The 15,474-nt window shown below is 31.9% G+C and overlaps 1 protein-coding gene across 5 annotated transcripts; it reads left to right on the top strand.

Annotated features, from left to right (window-relative positions):
- The first annotated feature begins 191 nt into the window (after positions 1-191).
- On the top strand, positions 192-14,765 carry LOC143046338 (ribonuclease P protein subunit p21-like). Of its 5 annotated transcripts, none has more exons than XM_076219453.1 (6): positions 192-198; positions 8,554-8,623; positions 10,507-10,607; positions 11,402-11,484; positions 12,795-12,959; positions 14,479-14,765. In XM_076219453.1, the coding sequence occupies exons 2-6, from the start codon at positions 8,558-8,560 to the stop codon at positions 14,493-14,495; spliced, it is 432 nt and encodes a 143-aa protein (XP_076075568.1). In that variant the 5' UTR covers positions 192-198; positions 8,554-8,557; the 3' UTR covers positions 14,496-14,765. The 5 variants fall into 5 exon arrangements, with proteins under 5 accessions (XP_076075568.1, XP_076075569.1, XP_076075567.1 ...); XM_076219454.1 differs by lacking the exon at positions 192-198 and adding an exon at positions 6,563-6,694; XM_076219452.1 differs by lacking the exon at positions 192-198 and adding an exon at positions 7,720-7,951 and having other exon boundaries at positions 14,482-14,765.
- The last annotated feature ends 709 nt before the right edge of the window (positions 14,766-15,474 follow it).

The following is a 15,474-nucleotide window of genomic DNA, read 5'->3' as shown; positions in this document are numbered from 1 at the left end:
TTTATTTTGAAATGACCATTCAGATAAATGTATATAAGAAGTTTCGAACACATCATCTACAACAACCAAACATTTTTTACATGCTTTTAAAATGTTAAAAAAATGTATATAAAACGGAACATTCAATTTGGTATTAGTCAAACCTTGTGGAAAATGCTAAAAAAGGAAAACAGTTGAAAAAGAGTAAGACAAGTCAAGGTTGAAGTGTACAAAATTTTGAAGTTTCTGAAACTGACAGTTTATCCACCCTTATCATGCCTATCTATAAAACATATCATAACAAAAATTCACCAGAAAAAAATATTGCTTTAGGCTATCATGATAGTATTTTTCTCCTGCATAAAATTAAAAATTAATATGATGAAAACAAAAATTTATCATGTTTATTAGCAATACTACTACTTTATTTGTTTTAATAAATCTTATTTTTCTTGTTATACACCTTATTGCTATTTGTCCGGCATAACTGGACCCATGTTCTCATTAATTTTGACGTAATACAAAATATCTGATGTCATTTACATTATGGAAAAATGATTGTTGTTTTATACGGCTTATCGCCGATCCCGGCTGAACTTTTGATGCATACAACAATCACTTTTCCATTTAGGCGTCAGATATTTTGTTTTATGACGTCAAAATTTTACAGGAACCTGTGTGATATCTAGTAACACCGGACAAATAGCGATAAGGTGTATTATGACATCAATAGTTCAACTGTCGCAGATTCTCTGGGTCAACGTGCACAGATTTTAAAATAGACATATGTATATATATTATCAGGTTTTCTACATATTGATATTGCAAGATATCAACTGCTAGATACAATGTGAACCTTTTTGGTAAGTGCATGAGCGCAGTGAACGACCTAAAAAGCTTCACATTGTGTAGAGCGGCTGATATTTAACAACTCAAAACAATGTCAACAACTTATAGACATATACCAAGACAACTATTTGGAACAAGTCGTAACAAAACCAACACATTACACAGAAACATCACAGTGCACACTTGATCTCTTTTTATACGACCGCAAAAATTGAAATTTTTTTTTGTCGTATATTGGTATCACGTTGGCGTCGTCGTCGTCGTTGTCTTCGTCATCGTCCGAAGACATTTGGTTTTCGCACTCTAACTTTAGTAAAAGTAAATAGAAATCTATGAAATTTAAAAACAAGGTTTATAACCATAAAAGGAAGGTTGGGATTGATTTGGGGTGTTTTGGTCCCTACAGTTTAGGAATTAGGGTCCAAAAAGGGCTCATAAAAGCATTTTTCTTGGTTTTCGTACAATAACTTCAGTATAAGTAAACAGAAATCTATGAAATTTTAACATAAGGTCTGTGATCACAAAAGGAAGGTTGGGATTGATTTTTGGAGTTTAAGTCCCAACAATTTAGGAATAAGGGGCCAAAAACAGGTCCCAAATAACCATTTTTCTTGTTTTTTGCTCAATACCTTTAGTATAAGTTAATAGAAATCTATGAAATTTTAACACAAGGTTTATGACCACAAAAGGAAGGTTTGGATTGATTTTGGGAGTTTTGGTCCCAACAAATTAAGGGCTAAAAGGGTCCAAAATTAAACTTTGTTTGATTTCATAAAAAAATGAATTATTGGGGTTCTTTGATATGCCAAATCTAACCGTGTATTCAGATTCTTAATTTTTGGAAAGATTATAACTTGTTCTAATTCTTTACTTAGGCACCGGCCTCCCTAACAACAGGACAGGTTAGCTACTGTCACTAAATGTATTCACACTGAAATATAGTTCCCTATGGTTCTCATGTATGTGCACATAATACACATATAAACTGAAAAAAACTGGGTATATTATTGGAGCAGTTCATTCAAGAATGTATGTCATTAAGGTGTGTTGATGTGCAGGCTTTTTAAACAACATTTTGATTAGGTAACTGCATGGGTATTGATTCAACTAGTATGATTGACAACTGTCATTATCACTAAACAATCAGAGACAAGGTGGACCTTTAATTATAATGCCCCACCTCCTAAACTGCCAATCAAATTGACCACATTACCTATCAACCTCAGTCTTACATAATTATACAGACCACTCAATATACATATAATTCTTACAAACAAACAAACAAATAATTTATTAGAGTCCCACCTCTTTAAAACATTTGATATACAACACAATATAATATTAACAATTTATAAAAGAGCCACTCTAAAAAGAGTTATGAGAGACTGTAAAAACACAGATTAAAATACATTGATATTACATCTATTACTGTCTTAGCATAAAACACCATACTATTAAAAACAATTATACAAAAGAAAACAAACAGCATTATAAACACTTATTACGAGTATAAAATACACTTTCTCTTAAAATGTACTTCATGGCAGATTTTGGCTGTAAAATAACAAACTCTATCATCATGAAACATAAATAAAAACTTTTCTTCATTACTTAAATTACTAAAACTACTTTCTATATTACATACACTGTTAGAAAATATCGTTCGCAAATCTGCATATTATGGGCATTCTAATAAAACATGTTTTTCATCTTCAATTATATTCAAATCATTTTTTCTACAATTAAAACAGAACCTTTCATTTACATCTATACCTTCATATCTGCCAGTTTCAATTTTAATCGGAGCAACACCTGCTCTAAATTCAGCATATGCACTTCTATATTTACATGTCTTAATACACAAGTATTTGACCTCATAATTGAATACACAAATGTGTATATTAGATGTTTGATATTTATAAGGATGATAGATTTATTTATTGCCAATTACTTTTGATCTACATTACATAAAGTGATTCTGTAAATTATATCTGAAAGATAAATGATTAATGGATTAACAAGATATTAAAAAAAATGTAATATGAATATAAATATGATTTAATAAAAGGTATTCAAGTAAGGCCTATAATTTACTTGATAAATTTCCAATAATCATCTGTAATTAATCTACAAGTAAATTAGTTCACTTTTTTTTTTTTTATCAGGAATTGGCTTGAAACAGTTTTAAAATTTTAAAACTTTTAATTTTAACCATATATATAACAAACCATTGTTTATTAGTTTATTTCCCATCAATCATTATAAATGTCTATTTTTGTCATTTGAATTTTTATTAGAAGTGAATATATATTTTTGCAATCAAGAAAGAATCTTCATTTCAATAAGATAAGTTTTTAATTGGTTTACGTTGAAAAAGTACATTTTCAATGGCCTGTGTTGAAAAATACTTTAAAAATTGATCAAAAGGCACTCTAAAACTTTTAATCTTCAATGCCATATAACCTCTGTTTCAACTAACAAATTGCCCCAAAACAACATTTTTCCATTTTTTTTGTTGACACTTTAAAGTTTTAAGCTGTTGGTCCAGATTTATGTCTTACAAGGATAGTTGGTAACATTTACTAGAAGAAATTTTGCATTTTTATGTTTTTTTGAAACATGTTCAGAACCGGCAGCATAATTTCGATAAGAAATAAACTGCAGTTTAAATAAAATTGTGCAAATTAAGAGACCCATATTATTTAATTTGAGCTCATTTTATCCTCATACTGGAAAAGCAGGTTTCCTTCTAAAGACCTGCTGTAAATGCAATTTTCAGCAATAGAGCTTTATAAATGTTCATTTTCCCCACCATACCTTAATATTAAATAATTCAAACTACTCTTCTAATCTTTCCATGAGTGATATCCATCACTTTGATTGGTCCTGTTTTCAAATTGGTCTACATTAAGGTCCAAAAGGTCCAAAATTAAACTTAGCATGATTTTATCAAAAATTGAATTCTTGGGGTTCTTTGATATGCTGAATCTAAACATGTACTTAGATTTTTGATTATGGGCCCAGTTTTCAAGTTGGTCCAAATCGGGGTCCAAAATTATTATATCAAGTATTGTGCAATAGCAAGAAATTTTCAATTGCACTGTATTGCGCAGTAGCAAGAAATCTTCAATTGCACAGTATTGTGCAATAGCAAGAAATTTTCAATTGCACTGTATTGCGCAGTAGCAAGAAATCTTCAATTGCACAGTATTGTGCAATAGCAAATAATCTTCAATTGCACAGTATTGCGCAATAGTAAGAAATATCTAATTGCACAATATTGTACAATAGCAAGAAATTTTCAATTGCACAGTTTTGCACAATAGCAAGAAATATTGAATTGTACAGTATTGTCCTGTTTTCAAATTGGTCTACATTTAGGTCCAAAAAGCTTTGTTTGATTTCATCAAAAATTGAATTCTCGGGGTTCTACATGTTCTATGATATGCTGAATCTAACCATGTATTTAGATTTTGGATATTGGACCATAATAGGTAAATGTTCAATTTAAAATTTTTAAGTTTTTTAGCATAAGTTCTTAGACCACATTCATTCTATGTCAGAAACCTATGTTGTGTCAACAATTTAATTACAATCCAAATTCAGAGCTGTATCAAGCTTAAATGTTGTGTCCATTCTTGCCCTAACTGTTCAGGGTTCGACCTCTGCGGTCGTATAAAGCTGCACCCTGCGGAGCATCTGGTTTACTAATAACAGCTCTCTAGTAAATAAAACTTAAGTCATTCCCGGAATTTCCGATCACGAAATTGTTTATATTGAATCCAACTTAAAACCTAGAAGAGCAAAAAAAAACACCTAGAAAAGTTTTCCTATACAAAAAAGCAAATACTGAACAAATTAAAGAAAAGCTTAATAACATACACCTTAACGATATTACAAACCTAGAAAATCTCACAATGGACGAACTTTGGGATAATTTCAAAACAAAGGTATTAAAAACCATGGAAGAGTCCATCCCTACTAAAATAACAAATAACACCAAACAGAAACTACCATGGATTAATAAAGAAACAAAGTCACTGATTAGAAAAAGGAACAAATTGTTCAAAAAAATGAAAACAGACTCGCACAATAAAATCAATAAACAGTACAGGGAAACAAAAAAACTGCTTCAGAAAGAGACAAGAAAAGCTTATTGAACATATCTGGAAATTATCATTTGTTACGACGAAAGCTTACAAACCTTTCAAAAACAGAAAAAAAAATTGGAATTATATTAGGTCCACCAAAAAAGACAGTTCAGGAGTTGCACCATTAAGATCTGAGGGCATTCTGATAGATGACACAAAACAAAAAGCTGAAATACTCAATAAACAATACCACTCTGTTTTTACACCTGAAAATGATAAAGAACAAATACCAACTCTTTCGGACAACTATCCATCTATTGCAGAAATACATGTACACACCAAATGGCATAGAAAAACTCTTAAAAAATCTTGATCCGTCTAAAGCTACAGGTCCAGATGAAATACCAGCATGTATTCTTTAACAATTTACACCTGAATTTGCACCACATCTCACTTTCATTTTAACACATCTTTCTTCAGGGCCCTAACTAGGGATCAATTTCAGGTGAGGCAGGGGTTTGGGACCGCCGATTAAGGCCCCTAGAGAGGGGGTTTTGGGGTGCAGCCTCCCGCCGATTTTTTTCGATCAGTAAAATGGCTTAAAATGACCCGTTTTCCTTCGATTTCGTTACTTTAAGACTCGTCAGTATTGCTTGAACCTGGAAGCAATTTTTATGCAAAAACAAACTGAGATTGCTGTTCGGGGTGAGCCAAGGCTCCGTCTTGTGGGTCGTACTTTTAACTATAATTATTAACATTAAATACATTGTGACCGCCGATTTTTTTCTCTCAATAAAATGGCGAAAAAAAACACCTGTTTTCCTTCGATTTCCTTACTTTACAACTCATCAGTAATGCTTGAAACTCGGGAGCAATTTGTTTTGCAAACAATTATTATCTGTATTTAAAGATATTTTTGTTAGAAATCAAACTGGTAAGTTAAAAAAAACCATATCAAGTAAGATAATAGAACGCAAGAATATTTTTTTTTATCGAGGACCTTGAATTTCAATATCATAGTTTGAAAGCTGAATATAGAACTACAACGAATGGGAGTGTTTAACTACTAATTTAGGCATTGAGTCAATGACCATAATATTCTCGTACGATCGGGAGACGTACTGTCTGACTAGACATGTTCAAAAAATTATCCAAAAGCTGATTCAGCCGGTAACGAATTTCCGATATCATAAAAGATTCACAAAAGTCGATTTGAAAAGCTCACTAGAGCTTGTGTTTATGTAGTTTATTGAATATCGACTCTAAATAAAGCTTTGAATCATGACAATACAAAGGGAACTTCCTCTGCTTAATTGAGCCCCTAAACATGGTAAATAAATGTGATTAGTTAACTTTTAATCAAAATTGCCGATAACAAAGTTTCATATGCGTTCTCGTACGACATAGGAAATATTGAATAACAGATGGATGGCCACACGAAAAAAAAACCACCAAAAAACAAATACTGAAATGGTTCACTTTCGATAAAAAAAATCCTGAAAATAACAGATATATATCACGTATCATGATAACACTGTTAAAACTGTAAACATGTGTTGTTCATAATACAAATTCAAGTTCTTCGTGTACATATTGTCACTTCCCTTTTATTACTTCAAAAACAAAAAATTGGTGTAGAAAATTCAGGGGAGGCAGTTGCCTCCCCTGCCTCATTGGTAGTTACGGCCCTGACCTGGAATTGGGTATCAGCCTTCCTTAATAACAGAACGCAACAGGTTGCGCTTGACGGAGAGGTATATAGCCAAATGCCTGTGGTAAGTAGAGTGTCCCAAGGCTCAGTCTTGGGTCCACTACTTTTTCTCATCTTCATTAATGACCTACCTGCAGCAGTAACATCAAAAACACGCTTGTTTGCAGATGATTGTATCTTATACAGAAACATAACAAATCACCAAGATTGTACCCTACTAGTACTACAAAATGACCTAAACTGCCTAGCCAAATGGGAACAAACTTGGGGTATGCAATTCCATCCAGAAAAATGCAACTCTCTCACTGTAACAAGATCACAGCCACCATTCAAACATGACTATGTATTAAAAGGCCACATCTTAGAATCCGTCAGCACTGCAAAATATCTCGGTATCACCCCTTCTCACATGTCTTGGGATACACATATCAACAACGTTACTGCAAAAGCAAATAAGATCATAGGCTTTCTTAAAAGAAATTTAAAAATAAACCAGGAAGAAACAAAAAGTTTGGCATACAAATCCATGGTATGTTCGAATTTAGAATACTGCTCTTCAGTTTGGTCACCTCACACCCAAAAACAAAAAGACAACATTGAAAAAGTACAAAGAAGGGCAGCATGTCAACAGGTACCACAACATCAGTAGTGTCACTTCCATGATTGACCATCTTCAATGGAAGTCACTTGAAACTCGCAGAACATCAATCGAGTAACTATGCTGTACAAAATCTTACACAATCTCATTGCAGTATATCCAAACCTTTACCTTTTACCACAGCCAGTCAAAAACACCAGATTCACTAATTCATTACAATACCAAACATTTAGCACAAGAACAGATTACTTCAAGTACAGCTTTTTTCCATTCACAGTTGTACTGTTAAACTCACTTCCATTGAATGTCATCAGTGTCAACTCCCTGGATCAGTTTAGAATACTGATCCTCCCTGGATCAGTTTAGAATACTGATCCAGAGTCAGTATATTTAGATATCCAACCTGTTTGTAAATATGTAAATGTGTTAATTTTTTTTAATTTTTTTTTGCACAAAATTATTTTTGAATTATTGCACTCATAAATTGTTATATTTTATTAAGTGTCTGTTTGCGATGTGCCGTTGTATAGTCATCGATGTGCTGATGGATTGTCATACAATGTAGATGTAGATGTAGAATATTTTAATTGGAAACATCAGAATTGTCAGATCTGTAGTTAAGACCTTCCTAGATACATACATTTGTACACTTTGACATTTAAGCAGGATATTTTTGGAAACACATTCAAAACAGTTATCACCAGTAAACATGGTAAACACATGGTAAATAGAAATATGAAAGCTAAAAGAAATCATTTTTAACATTTTTTTTCTTTAACAAATCTATGCTGACAATAGTATGTCCGAGACCACAACTAATTCGTAGTGCATTTCTTTTAGAACATAAATGAAAATTAAAAAAATCCCATCTGCGCTTTCTCAATGAAATTTTTACAGTGTGTTTTGTACTACTTTTGGGACAAATTATATCAAAATTATAGAAAACTTCATTGGCTCTAACTCAAAATATGGACAATTTTATGTTTGGGGCGTCTTGAAATCTTTTGACAGCGTCCGAAGTGCTAATTTTTAACCTTTTTCAGCTGGACCAAATCACTACTTTCCTTTAAAATTCTGGACCCAAATTTGTTTGCAGTGTAATTTCACCCCCACTTCTTCAACTTTGAGGCATCAAACATGGAGAAATAAATTTGGAAGGGGTATGAAAAATATTGGCAAGTAACCCACTGTCAACACTAGGGACTATATTCGTAAACAAGGAAAATCAAGGGACGACAAATGTGGTCTCGGACCAGTAAACATTTAGTCAGGTAAGCAATGCATGCTTCTAATAAACCTGCTTTATCAAATCATTTTAATTTCAGGAAGATGGGGAAGAACAAAGGTGGAATTCCACAAAAAGAACAGTTTCAAAGAATGCAATACTTATATCAGGTACATGTAACTATAGCTATAACATTATTTTTAAAGCTATACCATTTTTAGTTGGCTAATTGTTTACTGGTATACTTCTTTTACCATCGCTAACTTGTACACAGCACATTTTTACAAATACCTTTAAATATCAGGATTTTTTCCCAAATGTCATACATACAAGTTGTATAGGCAAATATACATTGAAACAAGCCTAAAAAATAACCAGAAAACTGCCAGGACCCTCATTTTAATCAGCCAACCTTCTTTATTTATATAAACCTATAATGGAGATGAACAATAAGATAGTTTTCCTTTGAAATATTTAAGAGGGACAACTGATAATGACCTTTAGAAATCATCTTCGTAGTATGAGTTATAACTTCAAGAAAATATAATACAGACTTCAAATATTACTGGGATACTCCAGCTTAGTGGGATTATGTATTTATACATGTGTGTTGAGTTGACTTTTTAGCTCACCTGGCCTAAAAGGCCATGTGAGCTTTTCTCATCACTTGGCGTCCGTCGTCGTCGTCGTCGACGTCGTCGTCGACGTCGTCGTCGTCGTTAACAATTTTTCAAACATCTTCTCCTCTGAAACTACTGAATGGATTTGAATGAAACTTAGCATGATTGTTCCTTAGAGTATCCTGCACAAAGTGTGTGCTTCGATTTTTGATCCGTCAAAAAACATGGCCGCCGTTACTTAAAATAGAACATAGGGGTCAAATGCAGTTTTTGGCTTATATCTCAAAAACGAAAGTATTTAGAGCAAATCTGACATGGGGTAAAAATGTTCATTAGGTCAAGATCTATCAGCCCTGAAATTTTCAGACGAATCAAACAAACCATTGTTGGGTTGCTGCCACTTAATTGGTAATTTTAAGGAAATTTTGCAGTTTTTGGTCATTATCTTGAATATTATTATAGATAAAGATAAACTGTAAACAGCAAAAATGATCAGCAAAGTAAGATCTACAAATAAGTTAATATGACCAAAATTGTCAATTGACCCCTTAAGGGGTTATTGTCCTTTAATGACAATTTTGTACATGTTTGCCTGGCATGGTTCAATTTGTTCATCATATTTGCTAACTTTAAAAAATCTTCTCCTCTGAAACTGCTGAATGGATTTGGATGAAACTTAGCATGATTGTTCCTTAGATTATCCTGCACAAAGTGTGTGCTTCGATTTTTGATCCGTCAAAAAACATGGCCGCCGTTACTTAAAATAAACCATAGGGGTCAAATGCAGTTTTTGGCTTATATCTCAAAAACGAAAGCATTTAGAGCAAATCTGACATGGGATAAAAATGTTCATTAGGTCAAGATCTATCAGCCCTGAAATTTTCAGATGAATCAAACAAACCATTGTTGGGTTGCTGCCACTTAATTGGTAATTTTAAGGAAATTTTGCAGTTTTTGGTCATTATCTTGAATATTATTATAGATACAGATAAACTGTTAAAAGCAAAAATGTTAAGCAAAGTAAGATCTACAAATAAGTCAATTTGACCAAAATTGTCAATTGACCTCTTAAGGAGTTATTGCCCTTTAAAGACTTTTTTCACAATTTGTTCATCATGTTGACTTACTTTAAAAAATCTTCTCCTTTGAAACTGCTGTATCAATTTCAGCCAAACTTAGGCTAAATGAGTTTTAGAGTTTCAGAGTATCTAGTATAAATTTTATATTTCATTTCCTTGTATGTCAAGAAACATAGCTCCTATGGCTAAAATAGAACATAGGAGAAAATGATTTTTTTTTTGCTTTTGAAGAAAATAGGACGATTCAAAGAACATTTAAATAAATTGAAAAGCCAAAATAATCATTGATATGAGATTAAACCAAAAAAATTCAGGTGAGCGATTCAGGCTCTTGAGAGCCTCTTGTTATTTTAGGCTGCCAATCAATGTATCAAGTCTGACCCTAGAGATCTCAACCTTTGCAGATTTTATCTAACAACAATGAGAAGCATAGCAAAGAAGTCAGTTCTGAGATTGTAAGTTCTGTTTAGCAAAGTACCCATAGTCAATTCTTATATTGTAAGTTTGTTTAGGAGAGAAGTAAGGTCTTGAATAGACTGTAAGTTCCTTTAGCAAAAAGGTCAAATCTTAGATTATAAGTTCTGTTTAGCAAAGAAGTCTCTCTCTAGATTGTGAATTCTACTTAGCAAAGACGTTAGTCTTTAGATTGTAAGTTCTACATACAAATTTGTACTTGTAGAAAACTTTTACTTACACTAAAATAATTAAAACATTAATCAGCAAAATTCATGTATGGTAAAAAAAAATTCTCCTTGATTGAACAACCTTGAATCTTGATAACTTGATTTTTTTGAAAATGGACTATTTATTTGGACAAGTGAACTAGATAAATGCTACACTCTAGACAGCAACCAAACAACAAATAACTAAAAAAAACATCTTCAAATCAAAATATGGTCTTTTTAAGTAACACCCTATTTATGGGCTTATCTTTTCATACAGGTAGGAAAATTCTTAGAACATGTTTGTGACAAGGAATACACAACTACGCATGTTAATTTTACCATGCAATTTCCATAATTGTGTATCAGTGTGCTGGTTAAAAGTTAAATTAGATTATATTTATTGAATTACTTCCCTTTATTAACTACCTGCTTTATATATCTGTAAATTACTTCATGTCATGCTCAAGTTAGTTTCATGTACATTTACCAATTTTGCTATTCACCATTGTTTAAACTTTTCTTGATTTGTTTGTCTGACTTGATTTAAAAAAAATCAATTATTTGGAATATATTTTATTTTACAGACATGTTGACATCAAGAGAACAATGTGTAAAAAGTGCTGTGTTTTATTGATACCAGGAGTAACAGCCATTGTGAGGACAAAAAGTAAGTAAAGGTGATGTGATGTCTACAGTATATATCTATGTCACAAATAATCATACATAGATTCAATTTGTTGGTGCCACAATCCCATCTATTTCTTCTCACTCTGTGCTCAGTTTCATTGTGGATCCATTGTTATTCGTTGGATAACAATTTTCTTGGATTTCCTCGATATACACGAACCAAAAATTTAATGTTCAAAAATTAAAGCATAAACTTTTTATAGGCTAGTATGCATACTTTTGTCAAACTAGAAATCAAATATCCATGATAAGATAATTTTCCCTTAATCTGCAAAAAATGGTACCCTCAAAAATAAAAGAATCCACAGTAATCTAAAAAAAAAAATATGAAAAAAAACATCGCTACATTGAAGACCTGTTGGTGACCTTCTGCTGTTGTTTTTTTCTATGGTCGGGTTGTTGTCTCTTTGGTACATTCCCCATTTCCATTCTCAATTTTATTGAAACCACACAAAAACAATCTGTATGTTGATTATAAAATTTCCCAAATGTAGGCAATATAAAATATCATCTGCTTATCACAAAGAAAAGTTCTTTAGCTAGTTTACTGTCCTCACTTGCCAAAACAGCTGTAATTATGACTTGAAACTGATATTTTGTTTTATCCGTCGTCCAACTGTCTATATCAATCGGCTCAGCTCTTAATAAAACTCCATATCACGGCTTTGTGACGTCAAATACGTTGACCTGGCCTTAATAACTTTGACCTGGACATATCAGCGACGTCATAATGTTTGAACCGACGTTGATAAGTTTGACCCGAACTTATCAAGTCTACTTCCGGTTGCTGGTGAAACTAAGACAATACTTCCAAAAGACGCAAATACAGCCCGATAAATCGATTATCAGGTTATCGGCATATTAATATTGTAAAATATCAGCTGCTCGACATAATATGAAGGCTTTTTGATCTCGTTCGCTGCGCTTACTCGACAAAAAGCTTCATATTATGTCTCGCAGCTGATATTTTACGATATCAAAATGCAGACAACCTGATAATCGGTACATATAAATATACAGAAATCCCTGTTTATCAGTGTACATCTAGGAATCTAGTATGGTTATGTGTTGTGATGCTGCATAAAGCAATCACAAATCAATCAATTGTAATGTTTTGCTTTTGTAACATAAAATGATGCAGGCTCAGCAACAAAAAATCTAGAGGATAGCGTACATCATTAACAAAAAGAAAGCTAGCAATGCATTATGACAAGCTGTAATATCATCCAAAGTGTATAAAAGTCTAGTATATCTGACTCTCATTGAAGTTAAATGTAATATATTGTATAGGTAAAAAGGAGAAACACCTTGTTGTTACCTGTCTGGAATGTGATACAGTCAAGAGATTTCTTCTGAGGAAAGACTACAAACTATGGCTAGACAATCCACAGGCTTGGCTTGACCATATACAGCCTATAACAGATTTCCAGTCAGCAAATAAAAAACAGAATAATGGTATGCCAAATGATTTAATTAACTTTATATTGTATTTATAATAAAACTTATTATAATTATTTTATTATATTTTCATGAATGCATAGCCATGAAACAAATATGAAATCAATTTGATGAACTGCTTCATTGAAACATGATCTAAAATAAAGTGTTTACTTTTCACTATTTCTAAAGGCATACATTTAGACAATTATGAATATTAGGCATAACTCATTTTCTCTCCTAGGCTGTACCTTGCTTACTGATTATCTCCCCTTTGTATATTTTACCATTATACATTTTATATAGTTTCTCATGTGGAGTACTTAAAATCATGCTTCCCAGTATGTAAACACAACTGTCAGAGTTAAAGGTTAAAGAAATAAGTTTGTAAGGAAGTTAATCAAAGTTAATGCAGAAAATTTCACTTCTGCTTTGAAAAATTAATAGTGCGCTTTGGTAGAGTCAGTTATTGATAAAGAATATTTACACATTTTTAGAAGGTTGAAACAGATACATTTATTGATAATAATGAGGCGAGTTGTTTAGTTCCTGTCACAGAGACAGCAATATAATTAAGGAGATGTGGTATGATTTCCTATGGGACCAAAGGAACAGGATGAAAATTATTATTGGGCACTGTTAAATATTTATTAAAGGGGCACTAGCTGTCAAATTCATGTTCACGGACTTGACTCAAATTTTCAAATTTTGTGTATTTTAGTCTAGACCCCATCTAATTAACTATCGAGTTGACCTCTGATGACCATATAAGTGATGTAAACATAAATATAGATACAAATAGATTAAGCAACTCGTGCAATTGGAATTTTATAGGTCTGTTTAATTTTATAATATCTAAGAAAAATATATGTTCATCATCGTTTTTACCTTATAAGAAATTTTTTTGTGGATCGAAGCAGTCAATCAAATGATTTATCTTTGTTTCACTTTCAATGTTGACATTCTTTGTCTTTAAATAACTGTACACGGACAATGCATGCATTATACTATCTCTAACTGAGGAGTTCACATGAATATGGATTTAATAAGGTCGAATTATTCACATGCACGTGAATAATTCATTAGCAATGTTTCTTAGCTTAATTACACAAAATTGAACCATAATAGCTACTAAAAGGGAATTATCATTTCACTTTTTCACATTCATTAAGGTGGTACCTAACACTACAGGGAGATAACTCTGTAAAATCAGCTAAACGTTTTAATTATGTTGCGTTGTGAAGGCAATATTAAGCTTCCCAATGATCAAAATTAGTGTTTGTCAAACTGCTATATATATAACCAGTGTAATTTTTCTGACAAAATGCTTGGTTCAAAATTTTTGAAATTTTTATATTATTGTTAAAGGGTCGGAGTAAATACTTTGTCAAAATTTTATGAAAATTAAACAAGCCAAATTAATTTTAGTGAAAGTGAAATGATTGAACCAGAAAAAGTCATACTTTAGATTTTTAATATATATATCTTGTAGCTAGTGCCCTTTTAATTAATTTTTATTTATTTTTTCAAATTCCAGAAGAAGTCAAAACATGAAATGTTAGTTCAATAGAGCAAGTATGATGTATGTGGATACAGCATTCGTGAAAGATGAGGCATGCCACAGAAAACAAAATCATGCACAGGGAACAGGAAATGTTATCACCAATTCCATAAATTAATTGTCATGTACAATGACAGTATGTTTAAAGGGAATGAAATACAGAATATAATGAAAAGATACAGATATTTAGTCAAAATTATTGTGTATCAGAATTATGACTGGATGAATTAAGCAATTAAATGAATCAATAAAAAGTCTTTCCTTATTTGTTATATTTGTAAACAATTTCACTGCTATCACCTTTATAGATTATTCTTTTAAAAGCAAAGACACAGGTGTAAAATCCTTCATATAATTGAGAATGGAAATGAGGAATATGTCAAAGAGACAACAACCCGAGTGGCAGAATTCAACAGCAGATATCAACTTTCAATATTTTGAGCCGTGAAGAATATATCTATACCACACTTGAATTAATAATTAAAAGATGAAGACTCCTATTGATGTTTTGGGCCAATATGTCAAAATTATCATGAATAATTTGTCCAACCTTCACTAAACTTGGGTGGAGAATGTCATTTGGATTAAAGGGGTTGCTCCTAATTTTTTAGTGAGTACCTAGGTCAAGGTCTAGGTCACACTAAATATAACTTAAAAGTTTGTTTAAGGTTCATCTCTAAAAAAGATCTTTTGAGTCATAAATCTTTCCCCATCTTTTGTGGACATTTCAACTTTGCCTTCATTTTTACGGTTCATAATGCTCAATGTTAAGTTTTTGTGTTTTGGTCTGTTTTTCTTAAACTATAAGCAGTGTTGTATGAAATGATTGTAAGTTGTACATGTCTGTCTGGCAGGTATCATCTGACCTTGATCTTATTTTTATGGATTATTGGTCAATGTTAAGTATTCATAGTTAAGTTTTGTTTCTAAGATACTAAAAGCAATAGGTCAACTTTATTTAATGCATAGATT

Source organism: Mytilus galloprovincialis, chromosome 9 (genome assembly GCF_965363235.1).
Source record: "Mytilus galloprovincialis chromosome 9, xbMytGall1.hap1.1, whole genome shotgun sequence".
NCBI classification, from domain to species: Eukaryota; Metazoa; Mollusca; class Bivalvia; order Mytilida; family Mytilidae; genus Mytilus; species Mytilus galloprovincialis.
This window is presented reverse-complemented; position numbering and strand designations above follow the sequence as displayed.

What these genes read in the sequence shown, in the direction of transcription:
- LOC143046338 (XM_076219451.1), top strand. An exon ending in GAATGCAATACTTATATCAG is followed by an intron (nt 8,624 to 10,506) that starts GTACATGTAACT and finishes TTGTTATTTTAG; the next exon opens with GCTGCCAATCAATGTATCAA. An exon ending in AAGAAGTCAGTTCTGAGATT is followed by an intron (nt 10,608 to 11,401) that starts GTAAGTTCTGTT and finishes TTTATTTTACAG; the next exon opens with ACATGTTGACATCAAGAGAA.